This window comes from Castor canadensis, chromosome 2 (genome assembly GCF_047511655.1).
Source record: "Castor canadensis chromosome 2, mCasCan1.hap1v2, whole genome shotgun sequence".
Taxonomy (NCBI): domain Eukaryota; kingdom Metazoa; phylum Chordata; class Mammalia; order Rodentia; family Castoridae; genus Castor; species Castor canadensis.
The window spans coordinates 172,394,555-172,411,756 of NC_133387.1; the positions used below are offsets into that span (position 1 = coordinate 172,394,555).

General features: G+C 37.1%; 1 protein-coding gene across 1 annotated transcript in view; it reads right to left on the bottom strand.

Annotated features, from left to right (window-relative positions):
- Positions 1–17,202, bottom strand: part of LOC109677373 (von Willebrand factor A domain-containing protein 5A-like) — a 78,524-nt gene that overhangs the window by 19,961 nt on the left and 41,361 nt on the right. The window contains 14 exon segments of the mRNA XM_020153371.2: positions 3,770–4,027; positions 4,341–4,437; positions 4,713–4,877; positions 5,586–5,698; positions 8,567–8,648; positions 9,057–9,201; positions 9,392–9,480; positions 9,737–9,906; positions 13,595–13,709; positions 13,998–14,173; positions 14,291–14,455; positions 14,458–14,512; positions 14,813–15,021; positions 15,134–15,191. Of these exon segments, the coding sequence (XP_020008960.2) occupies positions 3,770–4,027; positions 4,341–4,437; positions 4,713–4,877; positions 5,586–5,698; positions 8,567–8,648; positions 9,057–9,201; positions 9,392–9,480; positions 9,737–9,906; positions 13,595–13,709; positions 13,998–14,173; positions 14,291–14,455; positions 14,458–14,512; positions 14,813–15,021; positions 15,134–15,191 (1,897 nt within the window).

Consider the following 17,202-nt stretch of genomic DNA (forward strand, 5'->3'; position numbering starts at 1 on the left):
TACATTTTATTTTACCCAATATGCTAAAAAGAATTATCACTGTAAAATATTTTTATGAAAAATTTTACAATTTTATGATAACTCTTGGAACTAAAAACGTATTTCACAATAAAGTACAACCCCATTCAATTAAAAAGATTTTATTTGCAGTGGCCACTTTCTGAAGGCTCAGCAGCTAATATAATTAGTGCATAGTGTATGGACAGTAGGATTATAGAATATTTAAGGTTTAACCACTTTCTATACTTTCAAAATTCAGAATCCTATTTGTCATTCCTGTTTTTGAGCTGTGTCTTACAGTTAACCGTTTATCAATGAGTATTAGATAAATAATCAAGGTAAATTAAAACTCTGAATGCAGTTTATGCTCATCAGCAAATGTAATTAAATACTGAAATAAGTAGATGGCTCACACCGGTGCGTTGTCTACCTTGACTTCAATTAATTCTCTTAAATTCTGAGCAAATCCTTTAGAAGGAAGCAGAGTAGTAATTGGTTTGTTCTTGCCTCCAGTTCTCCCACTAACAGTCTCACACACATTATTAAAATTGTGCAATCTTTATTTTACTATGTACAGAAACATGCACAGGATCTAACTTATTTAATTGAGTGAGGAATTAACAAGATCGTGAATGCTAAGTGCTTAACACAGTGCCTGGCAGAGTATGAGCTTACTAATTTTTACTTCTTGTATAAAGATTACTAATAAGGATTTTACTCAAGAGTAGCTGAGGATTTTTGATTTGCCTTTGTTGTTATCAGCATTTACCTCATAATCCCCTAGCTAGCCCATTCATTCTTTATTTTTCTGCACCTATATAACCATAATTTGAATTTCTGTCCATTAGAAATTAATTTGGTCTATGATTTCCTATATTCTCATTTCCCAGAAAGGTCATGATATAGTCAAATTCTCATTATCAACCACACTCTCTCAAAACCAGCAAAAAATTGTTTGATTTTCTTTTAATCTTACCTTGACAGGGCACTCAGCCTCAATGTCTTCCAGTGTCATTTCTAGAACTTTGGCTAGATCTTCGTTTAGGTCCCAAGAACCATTTGCTTTTTGGAGGTGAATCAGCTGCACAAAATCTTCCTTTTGAAAATCTTTGGGGATAGGGAGATTGAAGAGAGAGAGAGAGAGAGAAGAAGAAGAAGAAGAAGAAGAAGAAGAAGAAGAAGAAGAAGGAGGAGGAGGAGGAGGAGGAGGAGGAGGAGGAGGAGGAGGAGGAGGAGGAGGAGGAGGAGGAGGGAAGGAAAAGGAGGGAGAGAAGAAGAAGAAGAAGAAGAAGAAGAAGAAGAAGAAGAAGAAGAAGAAGAAGAAGAAGAAGAAGAAGAAGAAGAAGAAGAAGAAGAAGAAGGAGAAGAAAGAGGAGGCAGAGGAGGAGAAACAAGAAGAGGAAGAGGGGGAAGAGGAGAAGGAAGAGTTGAAAAAGAACAAGAGTGAAAGGATAGGATTTGATGGAGCTGTTGGCCTCTTAGCATCCTTGAAATATGTTGATTAATTCAGCAAAAGTGATCCAGAGAGAAGTCATCAGACAGACTCCAGATCTACAAAACCAATTTGTGAAAGGATGACGAGTTGAACAAATAGGATGGTGACACAGCTCTGAATGGGCAAGAACCTGCCTATAAGAAGTATTTCTAGGCAGAGATGGCAAGAGGAAATTGTCTTAGAGTCCACAAGGTAGAGGATTTCAAAGTCCTAAATTGTAAACTAAGGAAGCTGAGTTGACCCTGGTAATTACAGGAACTGGACAAATCTCACCTTCAGCCTGATCCTTTTCAAATCATTTACCTCCTAGACATAGAAAGCTACATGGCAGCAGAATATTGAAGATTATTTCATCAGTCCCTATAAATCAGATAAGAAAACTGCCCTCCCATCTCACCTTTTTGGGAACTTTGCAAGCTGGATGTACTGGTGTTAGAATCTGTCTTTTCTGTCTCACAGGTGGTCTCTTTGGGAGAAGTGAATATTTTTTTTCCAGGCCATCAATAGCAACTTTAAATATGCCTCCTCCTGTATGTGTGACACATAAATATTGTTGAGAAAGTATTCTTGGCATGATCCTCTTTTAGATTATGAAGACAACTGTGATTCATCAAACTATGCTGATCCTAACCATTTTGCTGTGATGTCATGGCTCCATTAGGAGGCACATTCACATTGGATGAAGGTCCAAGCCTGGGAGTACCCATTATGCCCTGAAAAACAGGAGGGCACACATTGAGACTGAGAAATCATTTCTCTCTGCAACAACAAAAATGATAGTCTGCTGATTTAAGTCACAAAATCTCCTCTCCATACTAATTTCAGTCACCATCCGTATCATACCATACTTCTCCCATAAGCCTCCCTCCCACACATACACCCACCCTCTGTGTTCCCTTTCTACTTTCTGTTATGTCCTTTGATATTGTTTAAACATATTAAACTACTGATCCAACACCTTTAGCTGCATCTGAGGCCCTTTCCAACTAAGTCTTAAAATGAATTTATCCTCCCCCCTCAAACTATTTTTTCCTCTCAAAAGTTTATTGATCAATATATTCCATTCCAAGTACCTAGGTTTGGGAGGTAGGGTAAGAAACCTTCTTGGATGAAGATCATTATTCTCTTAATCTTGTTTGGGTGAGAGTCCTTGTGTATTCACTATTATCGGTCCTTAACCTCTGCATTATGCCTGCAATACAGTGAAGTATTCGAAAGCCAGAACACAGACTTGTGCTCCCTTTCCAGTTCTGCCTTCAATTTGACAGACTTTAGGGTCCATCTAGGTAGTGTAGCCAACATCTCCATGAAAATCTTGACTTCCTGAAATTCAATGACTTTGGCTCTATTTTACTTCAGTCACACCCTCCCAAGTCACACCAAGCTTGTTATAATGTAGAAGTGTTCCACTTACAGAAAATTAATTGAAGAAAAATCTTACTTTTCAAATACAATACCCAGTTTTTTCCATATTTCTGACTCAGACATTGCTGTTTTACATGATCTTTGACCTCATCAAAAAATAGTCATCAGTATCTCTATTTTCCTTACATTATTTTCCTTACATCTTTACTTTATGCTATAGTCAGCCTGCATCTCAAGACCATTTTGCACACTTACCATATTTTGTACTAAAATCTTATTCCTAATTTCTATTAATCACACTCATCAGGCAACATCACCCTACTAAAATTAAGTTAATACACTACCTAAGCATTCTTATACCAAAATTGCTAATTGTGACTAAAGTAAATCATATACACCAAGGTTAGTAGTTTGGTCCTACTGAGAAGTGAAGGTACCCAAACTAAACAGAACCCTCAGTATTCCTTTTGAAATGATTCTCTTTTTCTCTAGATATTCTATTTTCCATATGCCCCCAGTGGCTTTTTGGAATTTTTACCTTTTTCCCAAATACTCTCTTCTATCATTTCTAGTCTGAGGCATTTCTATTGATCAGCCGTGTGTGGTCATGAACTATCTAATTATCAAGTAGAAATTGGCTTCAGATTTGAACTGTTTAAATATTAAATATTTAACTGTACTTTCTACATTTTCTTATTCTTTATTTCCTCTATACCCTTTTATATGAAATATCTCTGAAAAAGGGACATATTCTACTTCCAAGGAACAAGATAGCTAAAATAAGCCAGAATATCTAGATATGAAGGAACATGGAAAACAAAACAAATAAACTTTCACAATCTTTTCAATAATGTGTTCAGTTAATCAGGATCCCCTAATCATTATGAGGTTAAATGGGATAAAACTCACCTCCTTCCCCCATTCTTGACATCAGACACATAGGACCCAACAAAACTGTCATTGGAGTTTCTCTGAGAGTCAGGGGCTCCTGAACTGGTTGGTTGATCGCCTCATTTATGGCAAAGAAAGCTGTAAAGGAGCTCAAGATTCCAGACTCAATGCTAATATTGAACATATCTTCTTTATCTTTTTCTGTGGTTTCCTTGGAGCCAAAGTCTTTGGGCTGGATAAAAGACTTGACAGCAAGACTGTGAATGATGAAACCAAAAGGAAAAAAAAAAAAAAAACTCCTGACAGTTAGTGAAAAACAACCACATGCCAGTTAATGGGGCTCTTAAAAGTTAAGAATATTAAAAAAATGAAAACATCAGATAAAGGAAGCATTAAGACTAAAGAGGGTTAGAAAGGAAAAAGTACTTATAATAAAATAATTGAGACAAAGTCAAGAAAATAAATCCAACTACCAAGGCTGACCAAGCAAGGAAAGAAAGGAAATGAAGGCATAGACAAAGGCAGACAAGAATGGGAAAAAGAAGAAAGAAAAGGGAAAGAAAAGAAGGGACTCTCAATTGTCACCTGTCATCTTGCTTGGGTACCAGAGAAAATGTCACTTTACACTCAAAACTCTTGCTCTGGAGTTTGTACTTGACGTGTATTTTTCCAGAAGCCTTAGCTGCCTACAAATTAGAGAAGAACAGAAGGAATAAAAAGAGAGATTACTAGGAAAAGGGTGGGAACTTTAGACAGTTTCCTGATTCAACACAATAAAATTTCTGATTTAGAACCAAGTGTCACGTGAAACCAGGGACCCAAAATTATGAGAAGAGGATAGGCTGGCTCTACCTGGAAATTGCAATCTTTTGCTGAAATCTATTGCCACTTATCAGCTCTAATGAAATTGTGAGGACTCTACCTACACTGAGAAGAAAAGCGAACAAGAAAGGGAACTCACTGGCATAATCCCAGTCAGCTGGGCATAGATGATTAACTTCTGACCCTTAAAGATGGCAGTGTGCTCTGGGGAAAGCATGCGAGCAGACAGACCAGGAGGCAAATGCCAGCTGAGACTAATGTCTTCAATCACAGACTGCAGTGAACACTTCAGGGACATAAGAGCCTGATGGAGGATACGGAGCAGAAAAATCATAAACAGATGAGAATGACAGTTACTAATAACAGAATAGGTATTATGTATCAGGGCCTATATGACACAATATATGATGGGCCTAATACTTAATGCTATACTGGAGATAGCCATTATTTTTCCTCCTTTCACATGTTGAAGACAAATCTGAGAGATCTTACAACACAAATGTGATAGAAGCTACTATTTGGAAATGAGACCCCTAAAGGACGAAATTAGAAAACAGACAGCACTGACTGGGAAAAAAAGGGTTAGAAATATAACCAAAGATTTTTTTCTCCTTGTATATACATGTAATGCAATATTCTTTCTCCTTTGACTTGTATCTTTCCAATGGAGAATAGGTTGTAATAAGAGCAGCAAATTCGAAGCAGTGACCTGGAATCTCAACTGTGAGAGTCAAAGCTTTTACTTTCTCTGTCTTTTGTCTTAAAAAGGTGCAGCTGCTTCTCTTCTCTGGGCTTCAAGATTGTAGGGCCAAATGTCATTATTCAAATATTATACTGGATCTCTCTGTTATTATTTGAAGAGTTGCTCTACTATGTGTATACTCCAAGTCTTGCTGACATGGTGAAATGCATCCTGGAGGCAAATGAGTTCCTTCCTTAGAAGCAGTGTCCCCATGCTGTTTGTTACTTGGACTGAATTTCTCTACTATTAGACACATGTCCTGACCCTCACCTTGGTTTGCATCCTGTTCTTACCTGTGACAAACTCTGAAGTGCCCCCTGATATCTGGGCAATATTTTTTATAAAGCTCATGGAGGCACCTCCTCCAACACCAAATGAGAAACGTCTGTAATTGTAAAGAGATGGGGATTAGAGACAAGTGCATAAGAGTGGAAGAGGCAAATTATCACAGAATAATAAAAACTATATGAAAATTGTCCATTTTCTTGACCAAAGATGTAATTTTACCCACAGTTATTAAGCATATTCTATATTTTATGATAATAAAATAACTATATGAATTTTCTAAAAAGAAGTCTCAAGTGTCATTTTGTAAATGAGACCCCAGAACCAGTGCTTACTGGACATTGTCCTACACATATCTGTCCTAGAAAGCTATTTTCAAGGTAAGGATGTTTGTCTTACCTAACCACAGAACATGTGCACCAAACAAAAACCAATAATACAAGCATTTTAAATAACACTAATATTATATAAAGCAATTTCTGCTATTTTATGTACTTTTATTCTTTTAACTCTCATTGCTGCCAGATAAGCACCATTAGTATCACCAGTTTCAAGTGAAGATATTAGGGCTTGGATATTTCAGTTGAGTTTTTACACACTACACAAAAATAAGTCAGACTATATTATATTCCTAATATAAAAGAAAAAACAATATCACTTCTTGAATCAAAGAAAAGAGAATATGTTCACGAATTTGTGTGCAGAAAGATCTTGACAGTATACAATAGCTCTATCATAAAGAAAAATGAAGAATAACTATTCTTCAAAATCTTTTAGTTTAAGGGCAAAAAAAGCTATCCATAGATTAATAAAAACTACTTCTAGAGCGTAGAGTCAACAATGTGTTTTTATGTAGACCATGAAATGAACAGCAAATCAGTAAGAACAGAAAATCTGACAGAAAAATTGAAAACAGGAAAGAGTATGGAGGGTACATGACAAAAAAGGACATTCAAATTGCTAGTAAAAAGTGAATGAAGTTGAATTACCAGGAAAATGTCAGTAGAAAGCATTATGATACACCACTTAACAGGGACAAAACTGGCTAAAATTGGAAAAGAGTTGATACCATATTTTGCATAAGAAATAAGGCACTAGAACCATCTATAAGGCTGATGTGTATTAAGCACTTAGAAAACTGTGTAGCATTCCCCAGATTATTAAAAAATGTGCATGTATATAAATATGTATGTAAAGCTGTCTATAAGTATCCAAGAGTCATGAGATAGTAAAATGCAGATGCTCTAGTATATTATATATTACAGTGCAACATTTGCATATGACTTACACATACTGTCCTGTATAATTTAAATCATCTTTAGATTATTACAATACTGATTACAATGTAAATGATGTATAAAATTGAATTCAGGGATGTAGAACTCTCTGAAATGGTTGGCCTACTACATAGATATGAGCAAAAATCACAGGTATAAGAAACATGCTCCCATCAGTATTATTTTAACAGCTAAACCAGACCATATCAGCATTAGAAGCAATAAAATTATAGTGTAGTCATTCCATGGAATGATATATATATATATTACTGAAAATTATCTGGCTATGTGTAAAGTATGTTTGAATCTGAACACAATGTTGAAAGCAAGGGAAGGCTCAATGCATACAGAAAGAAACACATAGATCATAATTCATTTATTATGTTACCAAAGTAAGCCCAAATGTAGCATAGTGCTGGTGGGAATATAAGCTAGTACAACCACTTGGGAAAACAATATGGAGGCTCCTTAAAAAGCTACACATAGATCTACTATATGATGCAGCAATAAATCTCCTAGGGATATACCTGAAGGAATGGGATTCAAGTTATTATAAAAGCACCTACACATCTACATTTATTTCAGCACTATTCACAATAGCCAAGCTAAAGAAACACCTAAGATACCCTACTACTGATGAATGGATCAAAAATGGGGTATTTATACACAATGGAATTTCACTCGCCATAAAGAAGAATAAAATTTTGTCATTCGTAAGCAAATGGATGGATCTTGAGAACATCTTAAACAAAGTTAACCAGCTCAGAAGGCCAAAAACCACATTCTCCCTCATATGTGAACTATAGACCCAAAACAAATGCAGTAATATTATTGGACATGGGTCACACACTAACAAGAGAACTCACATGGGAGGAATAAGGAAAGGGAAGGAAACCTAAAACTTTAATGTGGTTGATGTGCTCACTGTAGAGGAGCAAATATAGTAATCTTAAACTGACAGAGGCCACTATGGGAAGGGGACCAAGAAGTAGTGAAGAGGTCTGGCAGAGATGAACCAATGTAGGATGCAATACACAAGTGCATGGAAGCAACACTAGGAATCTCTCTGTATAGCTATCTTTATCTCAAACTAGTAAAAATGATATGTCTTTCTTATTATCTCTTATGTTTTCTTTTCAACAAAATTGGAGAACAGAGGGTGGAACAGGTTCTGCCTTGAAGCGGGGAGGGGAATGGGGGGAGGTGGCCCAAACATGTATACACATGTAAGTAATTGTAAAAACAATAAAAGAAAAGAGAAAAATGTCTGGAGAGCTATAAATCTATCATGACTGGAAATAGGATATGGTAGAAAGGGATAGAGGAAGATCTGTGATAACATTCTACTTCTAGACCTGTGTGAAGGTTTCACAATGTGCTCACTGTGATAGTTCATCTGACTAGATATTTTTAATTTGTATACTTTTCCATATGGTTCAATTGTCAGAGATCTTTGTAGTAAAAAATAACAGTATCCAATTCTTTGTTCTGTGGTTTAGAAAATAGAAAGACAATGAGTTTTTTCTACTGTTATTAGTATTTGGAAAACAGTATCAGAGGAAAATACATCAGCAATTGTAAAACCAAAATTCTTCAAGCTTTTCACCTTTTGAAAGCAAGTCAACCCTGGAATCATGAGGTGGCACTAGTGTGATCCAGTCACCACAGTGGAAATAACAGCATCCTCATACTTATGTTTCTTCCTGTACAACTTAACTTCTTTGATTACATGATCCATATGAGCAACTTCTCCATCTGTGAAGATGAAAAGCTGTACAAAAAAAAGGAAACACTCATCAAGCCTCTGTCAAGTTCACTGTGAGATACAAAAAGTGTTTCATCACAGAAGCTGTGAGGCTTCTTCAAACAAGTGTGTGATGCTAGTGTTCCATTGTCACCCGCACAAGGTTGGCACTAGGTCTGTTCAGATACATGGGAGTTTTCAAGTACTCTCCACACTACCTTCATCTAATGCTTTTTGTGGCACTTCACTAAAGAATTTCCATTGTACTTAAGGAAGAAGACAAATGCCTATTGTGTTTATTTTGTTTTTCTGTATCATAGAAGATTGAATTACAGATCATATATATTAGCCACACAATAAAGTTCAGTGCCATAGACTCTTGAACTGAATATGCATTTTCTATATCCCTTCTGTTAGCTCTGTTGCACTTCTTACCTGAAAGGGGTGGCCTGGAATGGGTCGTTGCCTGCAAATTTTCTTTAGTGGTGTCAAAAGATTAGAGCCCCGAAATGTTGCAGACATAAGCATAATTCGCTCCACTGAATTCTTCATTGTTTTCTGACTATACTTCACACTGTCTCTGAGACAAACAAGCAGCCCTGGTTACATGATGGTGGCTACATGCTGTCCATTCTGAGAATCCCCATAACATAGCAATCCTAACTTACACCCTCTATTCCTAGGTCCATTCTGCACTAAATCCTTTAACAACATGGTTTCCTTTTTTAAAGAATCTTTTTGAGATTTCCATGCCCTTTCTAGAAACTTATGGAAAGAGTTCCTCATAGGAAGATCCAAATAGAAAGATGTTGAAATGACAGCCATTAGGCAAACTCTTCAGAAGCAGAATCAGTGTTTCCTGAAGTTGAGAGAAGTTGAGGAGAAAGTGTAAGAGGACCTTCTCAGTCACACATACCCCTAAACTAACCCTTAGGGTATGTTCTGTTACCCTTGTTCATGTCACCTTTAATCCCAAGGCTAGCTTCAGACTGGTCACTACTGCTGTTGCTCATATGGAGAATAGCCATACAGCTACAAATGGACCCTAACTGAACCCATTGGATTCATCCTCACATAAGCATGTGACCCATGCACAAGAAAGAAGCTGAAATTACCTTGGCAACTTCTATGCGCAGCTGAGCTCCATCCTTGTCACTCAGGGTTCTCCCCATCCTCGTTGAGCAGTCCACAAGGAAGACAAATTCTCCACAGGTCACTGATCCCTCAACTTTTCGGAAATCTGGATAGAAACTCACCATTGCACATGGAGCTTCCACTAAACTATCTACACAGAAAGGATAAATACCTTGTATGACAAAAAGAAACTGAAACATCCTAAAGTCCCCAAGAATCAATTGTAGTGAATTCAATAGTGAGATGGAAAAACTCACATCTAAAACATTGTGTTTAATCCACATGAACTTATCTGCTTGAAAAGGGATAGATGTAAGTTATAAACACATGAAATATAAAAATAGCATGCATGAAAGAGAAAGAAAAGAGAGTAGAGATTATCATACACAAGTAACAATGACAACAGTTTCACTGGATGATTTCCATACAGCTCAACAAATGAACGAAATACAATAGGTGAAATTTTTCTAGCATTTGTCCAAAGAAATGCACAAGTTTATGCGCAGTTTATTTGACCTATTCCTCAAGTCAATGATAAATTTAGCACATGTGTCATTGGTAAGTCTTTAATTTTATCTTTGAAGAGATAATCATGTGCATAATTCCTGTTTTTGGTTTTTTGAGTCATGGTCTTTTTATGTAGTCCCTGCTGGCTTGAACTCAACACATAACCCAAGCTGACATTAAACTCAGGATTCTCCTGGCTCAGTTTCCAGAATGCTGACATTACAGATGTGATCTGCCACTCAGATTTGTGTCTATAAATCTTAAACTGATGAATCACAAGAGCATTTATTTATAAGCATGATACTTGCCAGTGTATTTGTACATCCTCCAAAGTATGCACTCATATTTCCCAAAGAAAGGGAGGCCCTGGAATTCATGTTAAAGTCTAACATTCTCATTCAAACATTGGGGTAAGTGAGATGGGTGATTTATTATATGAGGTAAGTTGTTATTTGTTTGGTAAGATTTTAAGAAGGAAGTAAATAGGGATGCAGACATTGAGACACTGGGTGGGGATTGCACCAAAATGACTGAGTTATATTATTCTAGTTTTACAGTTGAGAGAATGTAATAGATCTCAGAGTTAAATTCCATTATCCTGCTTTTGCAAAAAGTGGTTTCAGAATGATTGTTTTAAGTTCTCAGTAGCCCTGGGATTCAGTCTGACCACAGGATGGGGCTCAGGTTAATCCCTTTTCCAGGGGTTAGTTCCAAATTCAAACAAGGTAGATAATAAAGTGGGTGACCCCCAGCAAATATTTGATAGTATACTGGTTGAAAAACAATGCTTACACAATCCAGGTTTCTATAGGAAAAATGAAATCGTACCATACTTTTCATGTGTAAGTTATATACCTTCCCATGCCCTTAGATAGATGGCACTATACTAAGTGAGAAACATCACCAAGAGAAAGATTTGAGTTAATTTATCTAACAGCTTAAAATAATGCCAATATATTATAAGTACAATCGTGTGGTATGTGCTTCAAAATTTTCATCCTGACTCAAATTATTTTACTCCCCATTTCTCAGCTTTCTTGTTTTTAAATAAGACATTTCAAACTTAGTGTTTATGTATGCTACTCTCATGTTTTTTTATTTTTAAAGTTATTGGCATATTTTAAATTTACAAAAAATTGTATCCTCACAGTTCATACACGTATACAATGTGCTTTGATCAGTTTTCTGATCAGAAATTACAAAACAATCCTACCTACCTCAACAGTATTTTATGCGTAAAGTGATATAATACATTCAAGGAATCAAATTAGGGCTCAATTCAGAGTAACCTTTAAATTATAATTTTATAAAAGTGACTTCAAATTTTTAGTTTCTTTATTAAATCATATATTTGATTTTAAACATTACTCCATAAAATTGTAATTTAAATTACATTTTGAAGCTAATTTAATATGATTTATTCATGATTATAATACTTCATACAGCTCAACACTGTATGGTCTTATTGAGTGTAGCTAACACATAGGCTGTCATTTGCCTCACTGTATCATGAGAAAAGCAAGACATGTAGATCAAACATAGGAAATGGGCCTTGAGTGCACAGCTGGAAGGGATTCACAAGTGTAATGGAGCTCTACCTGGTGTCCTCCTGTGGCCTGCAGAGCTGGTCACAGGGAACAGATGAGAAAATCTGCATGGAGCCAAGAGAACCTGTCAGAAGGAAAGAGACTGAGACCTTACTTCTTAGTAGATGAGATCTGACTTCATGAAATGTTCTGAAGTGGACTAAAACAACCCTGACTGAAGACTAGGTAAACGTTCATGCATTTCATGAATACCCAAGAAGGAACCCAAAGAAAGAAAAGAAAAATGAGGCAACTAGTGTATAAAGAGCATGGAGCTCTGTGGGAGAGGAGCTGGTTACAGCAAACCTGGTAGAGACTGGGATTTCCTCAGTTACCTCAGAAAGGACAGCTTTCCCTGAAGAGAACTGACTGAACAACAAGGTGAAAGTAGGAGTGCTCATTTGTGAGCTCATGTGTGAAGTCACCATGGTCAGTCATTATAATGAGAAAAATCCACAGTGGCAGTCTGCCTCCTGTTTGGCCTCATCTTCCCTGCAACCCAGGTCATAGCAGACCAGGAAGACCCAAGTGAGCATCAGACTGACAGGGACTGGGGTAGCTTAATTATAAGGAAAGGTACATCCATATTCAGGAACATTTAAAACATTTGAGTTGTTAAAGAAACAAAGACTGAATTTATCAAGAAGATAAATTCAGAAAATAAGAAAGTAGGGAAAGATGAAAGTTCTGGAGTGAATGGTTTTTGAAGTCACACAAGAAGGTAAATATATAAATGCCATGAACTTGCACACTTAAAAATTATGAAAATGGTAGCTATATCATTTGGTACTTACCACAATAAAAATGAAGAATAAGAGAATAACTGCAGGTGAGATTACACACAAGTGTGACGAATCAATCTTTTAAAAGTGATTTATAGATTAAAAATAAATTAGAAATCAAATTGACATAAACTAGTCACAATTACTACTTGCATACTTCTTATGTTTTTAAATGATTTTTGCTAATACATAGTTTATTTTGTAGTGGTTTTCTGTTTTATTTACTTTTCTCTTTCCTATCATTTTTTGGATGATTTATGACTCTTTTACAAGTTATTTGAATCTGGCAATGTATATTATTTTGGTACCTACACAATGAGTCATCTAATAAATGATGGCCAGTTATCAACCACTCTTTATAAGACATTTAATTGTTCATTAACACTTGATAGCATTAAAATTGCAAGTGATGTGGAGTGTAAAATTTTACTTGTGTTTTGATTTATTTCCCTATGTATAATTCCCAAAATTTGAATTACTAAAATGAGAATTTATTTTGACATTATATGACGAAACTTCTCATGAAGCACTTGATACAAATTATTTTGCAGGAAGATATCTATAAAAGTCCCAAAGTCACATGCCTTTTAAAACAGGATTATTATATTTAGTAATCTTTGATTTTTGAGAGCTACAAATGTCACACAACTAATCATATTTATTTGCATTTATGTCAAGACATCATAATCACATGTTGCATGAAGGACTGTGTCTTTTCTTATAAATTATGTGTTCAGGCACAATTACCTTAGAATCTACTTAAATTCACCTATAAGACAAGACAGAGGATATCATTAAAGCTAATTGTTTGCATCCTGAAATTTAAGGTTTTTTTAATATTTCATGGTGATTTGTTTTACTTGGTCCAGGATAGAAGGAAAGAAAAGTGAGAACAATTTGAAAGCATTTCCAAGACAGTGACAAACCACATAAGAAGTGACTACAAAGAGAGAATATAAAATACCTGGCTTTGTTCCAGGCATCCCCATCTCCACAGCTACAGTGGGGCTGTGCACATCACTGTAGTAAATCAGGAGTTCCAAGTACTGATCAACATTGTGTACTGAAGCCAAGAAAACCTGAGTTAAAGACCAGAGAATAGCCACATTAGAACAGTCACTATTTGCTTGAGTCTGAGGTCAAAGCTGAATTCTACAGAGTTCTTCTGAGTTCTTCCACAATGAGTATAACAGGAACAGACACAAGACAGAAATTTCTGTACAATAAGCAGGTCAGGGAAGGAACACCACACCACATTCTCTGGGTGAACATGGAAAGTTTGGAAGATCTTAGAAGGGATAGATGAGGACCAGAGTAACACCCAAGGATCAGGGTACTGACAACAATGGTACTCTCTTACTGAATACCTTAGCAGTAATCTTATCATGTCAACGGTAAAAAACAGACCTCACAGGATTGTTGGATAGGACCCTCTCAATGTTGTGCTTGGAGGTAATGGTGGCATGCATGATGAGCATACAGAGCAGGTCCTCCAAAGGCACTATAGGAATCTTCATATCCAGGCCACTGTCTTCATGCCGATCTACAAAATATTACCTTAGTTCTGTTTTCCATGCCAATACATTTTTGCACATCCCTTAACAAAAGGGAATTTCCAAATTTATGCCACCACTAGTATTCAAAGAAAAGAGTGACTCACCAGATAGACGATATCTAGGTTTTGGGGTAGGTGGGAGCCCAAAGCGCAGGGCACCATCTGCTTCCAGGGACAGCTCCTGCATATACCTCAGGGTGAGTGCTACCTTCGTCCCAGGTTTCAGTGTCCCCACATTACAGTGAAAAACATCACTGGAGCATGCATCCTTTCCAATAAGTAGACCTGGTGGCCCTGGGAAACAACATCCTCATAGTTTTCGTAGGCCTGAGGAGAACAGAATGAGGTATGGGAAATAACTGTAACATCAAATGAAGGAATAAGTAGTGCAGAAAACCAGCACAGTTGGGGAGACACTGTGGTGGGACTTGTCACTTCCACAGCTCTACCTCAAATGTCTCTGATTCATTCTTCTCACCCCAAATGATTTTAAGGAAGATGACAGTTGAAGTAGTAGAGGGAAGAGCATTCAGCACCAGCACATATGAAAGGTTGCATTTGATAAAGACCTAAAGAGCATTCATTAAGGAAATGGGAAAGGAGAGATAAGGACCTCATCCCCAGTACCTTCATCCTATCCTGTAATTCTGCCACAATTTTCTTTCCATCCACCAAGGCCTCGAAACCATAGATGGTGTAGTCTTCATTTATGGGGAACACAAAGATGACATCCAAAGGAATTTTCTCCACATTCTCATAGTTCAAGGTTATAGACACATCAGCCACAAATTCATGGATGGACGAGGTCACTGAGAACTCCATCAGTGCCACTGGGGCTGCATCAGGATTCAAGAAATCAACAGCCTTTAATAAACTGACTCCCACAGGCCAGGAACTATGGTAGGTTTGTAAGACATCTGGGCAATAGAAGTCGTGAGTCAGGCTTACCTGGCTTCTCTGGGCCTGTGTGCAGGCCACAGGAATACTCCGTTGTGGCATAGGGTTTCTGTGGAAAAGACACATTATGAGCAGTAGGGCATTTGGGAGTTAGCCATTAAAATTCTAGGATCTTATTTGCTTCTCTGGTAAGAAAATATTCCTAGGAGTAGTGTTGCAGCTAGGAAGAAGGAAAGTGCCTAAAAGGTGACAAGGAGCCTGAACAGTAAGGATCCTACTAAATCTCAACTGCAAGTGGGGAGGCTACAAGAGTTATTAAGTTACCACCAAACAGGAAATCTCAACAACTTGAGGCTGCCTCAAGCACCAATTCTACTTTAACAGAAACTATTAATATGATCCTTCTTAGGGATACTGGATAGATGTCATAATTTTAACCCTCTGACACTCAGCATGCTGTTTCCAAAATAAGAACCAAAATACCTGAATCTCAAATGTGGATTAGTACATGTGCAGTTCATAGGAGAAGTCCTGGCCAGTAAGCACTTAGTCAATAAAGATAGACATCAGTATTGTTCCTAGTACTGTGTTAGGATATTTTTTAAAATTTCTTTTGTTCGTCACTTTGTGCATAGTATTCTGAGACCTGCATATGAGAAGCTATGTGATTTAAAATGGAGTCTTACATGGTAAACTTTCCTTGTGACTTTCTTTTGGGGTTCAAAATTGAAACATATAATTTTTTTTGTCTTTAAGATATTTTAATATGCATACATATGTATATATGCTTGTATATATACACACAAATGCATATATTAACTACACAAATTATGCTCTTTTGAAATTGAGTTGTTCTAAATATATCTCTCAGATTCTATCACAAACTTGAACAAACATTGTACATGGTAAGGTAACAAACAAAGAGATGCATCTATGTGTTTAGATGATTTATTGGATGACTCATTTATCTTGAAATTCTGCCGGCACTTTTTATACTAGTCATGGGTCCTAATGCACTGGAAGCTGCACTGGGACCATTGTGAACTGGATCCTGTGCTAGCTTGCCTCTTCCTGTATATGAGATTTGTGTGGCAAACTCTAGCATCAAGAAGGGAACTTCTCACTAAACATCTACCTTAAGGATCCAAAATGACACTTCCTGGACCACAGAGCAAGCTGAACATTATTGCACCATTGTGCTTATCCATAGGCCCAGGGGCAGATGAGTCCCCAAGAGCCACAACCTTTCCTAAGTGACCTATACACAAGAGAGATAGCAGCTTTTGCCAGAACTGCTTCTAGGCCTTCTACGTTTTCCCAATCGCTACTAAAATCACATGAGGGCTGGAGATGCAGCTCAATGGTAGATTATATCCCTAGCTTGTCAAAAGTCATGTCTTCTGTCCACATCACTGCAAATGCACACACACACACACACACACACACACACACACACACACACACACACACAGTTTACTCAAACACAAATGAATATCCATGCTGATCACCCATTTTGTATCAATGGTGTTTCTTTTACACAGAGCCCTACTCTCACAGATGTAGATCAATCAATCAGACTGGTTAATCCACACCTGATATATTGAGCAATTAAACAGGCACTGAGTACGGTAAATTACTCAAATTTTGACAGCAGCACAGAGGGCAGTAGCAGCTGAGGGAAGAAGAGACCATGCTAAGGAAAAGAGCCTCCGTGAAACCTGTAAATGGGGCAGGAAGAAGAAGTTTAGACTGAAGGGGGAAATAATTCTAATAACACCAGTAGGAAGTTTAAAGCAAGAGACTCACACACGAGCAAAGCAGATGGAAGTTTGTGCCAGGAAAACAGCTCTGAGGCTGAGCAATACTCACCAACGGTGGCAGTCAGAAGAGAGAGTGGCAGCCATGGTCCCCTACCAGGAAAAGTCTTTAGTTCCAGATCATAAGCCCAGAAAATCCCTCCTTGAGGAAATATTGCTATGTTACACCCTCTCCCCACCCTTCCCAATACAACAGCATTAGGTTGAGCCAGAATTAATTCTATTTCTCAGAATAAAAGTTCAGAAAGTCACTTAGCAACTCATAGAGTACAGTCAGATCCTAGGGGTGACCACGGCCAAAGT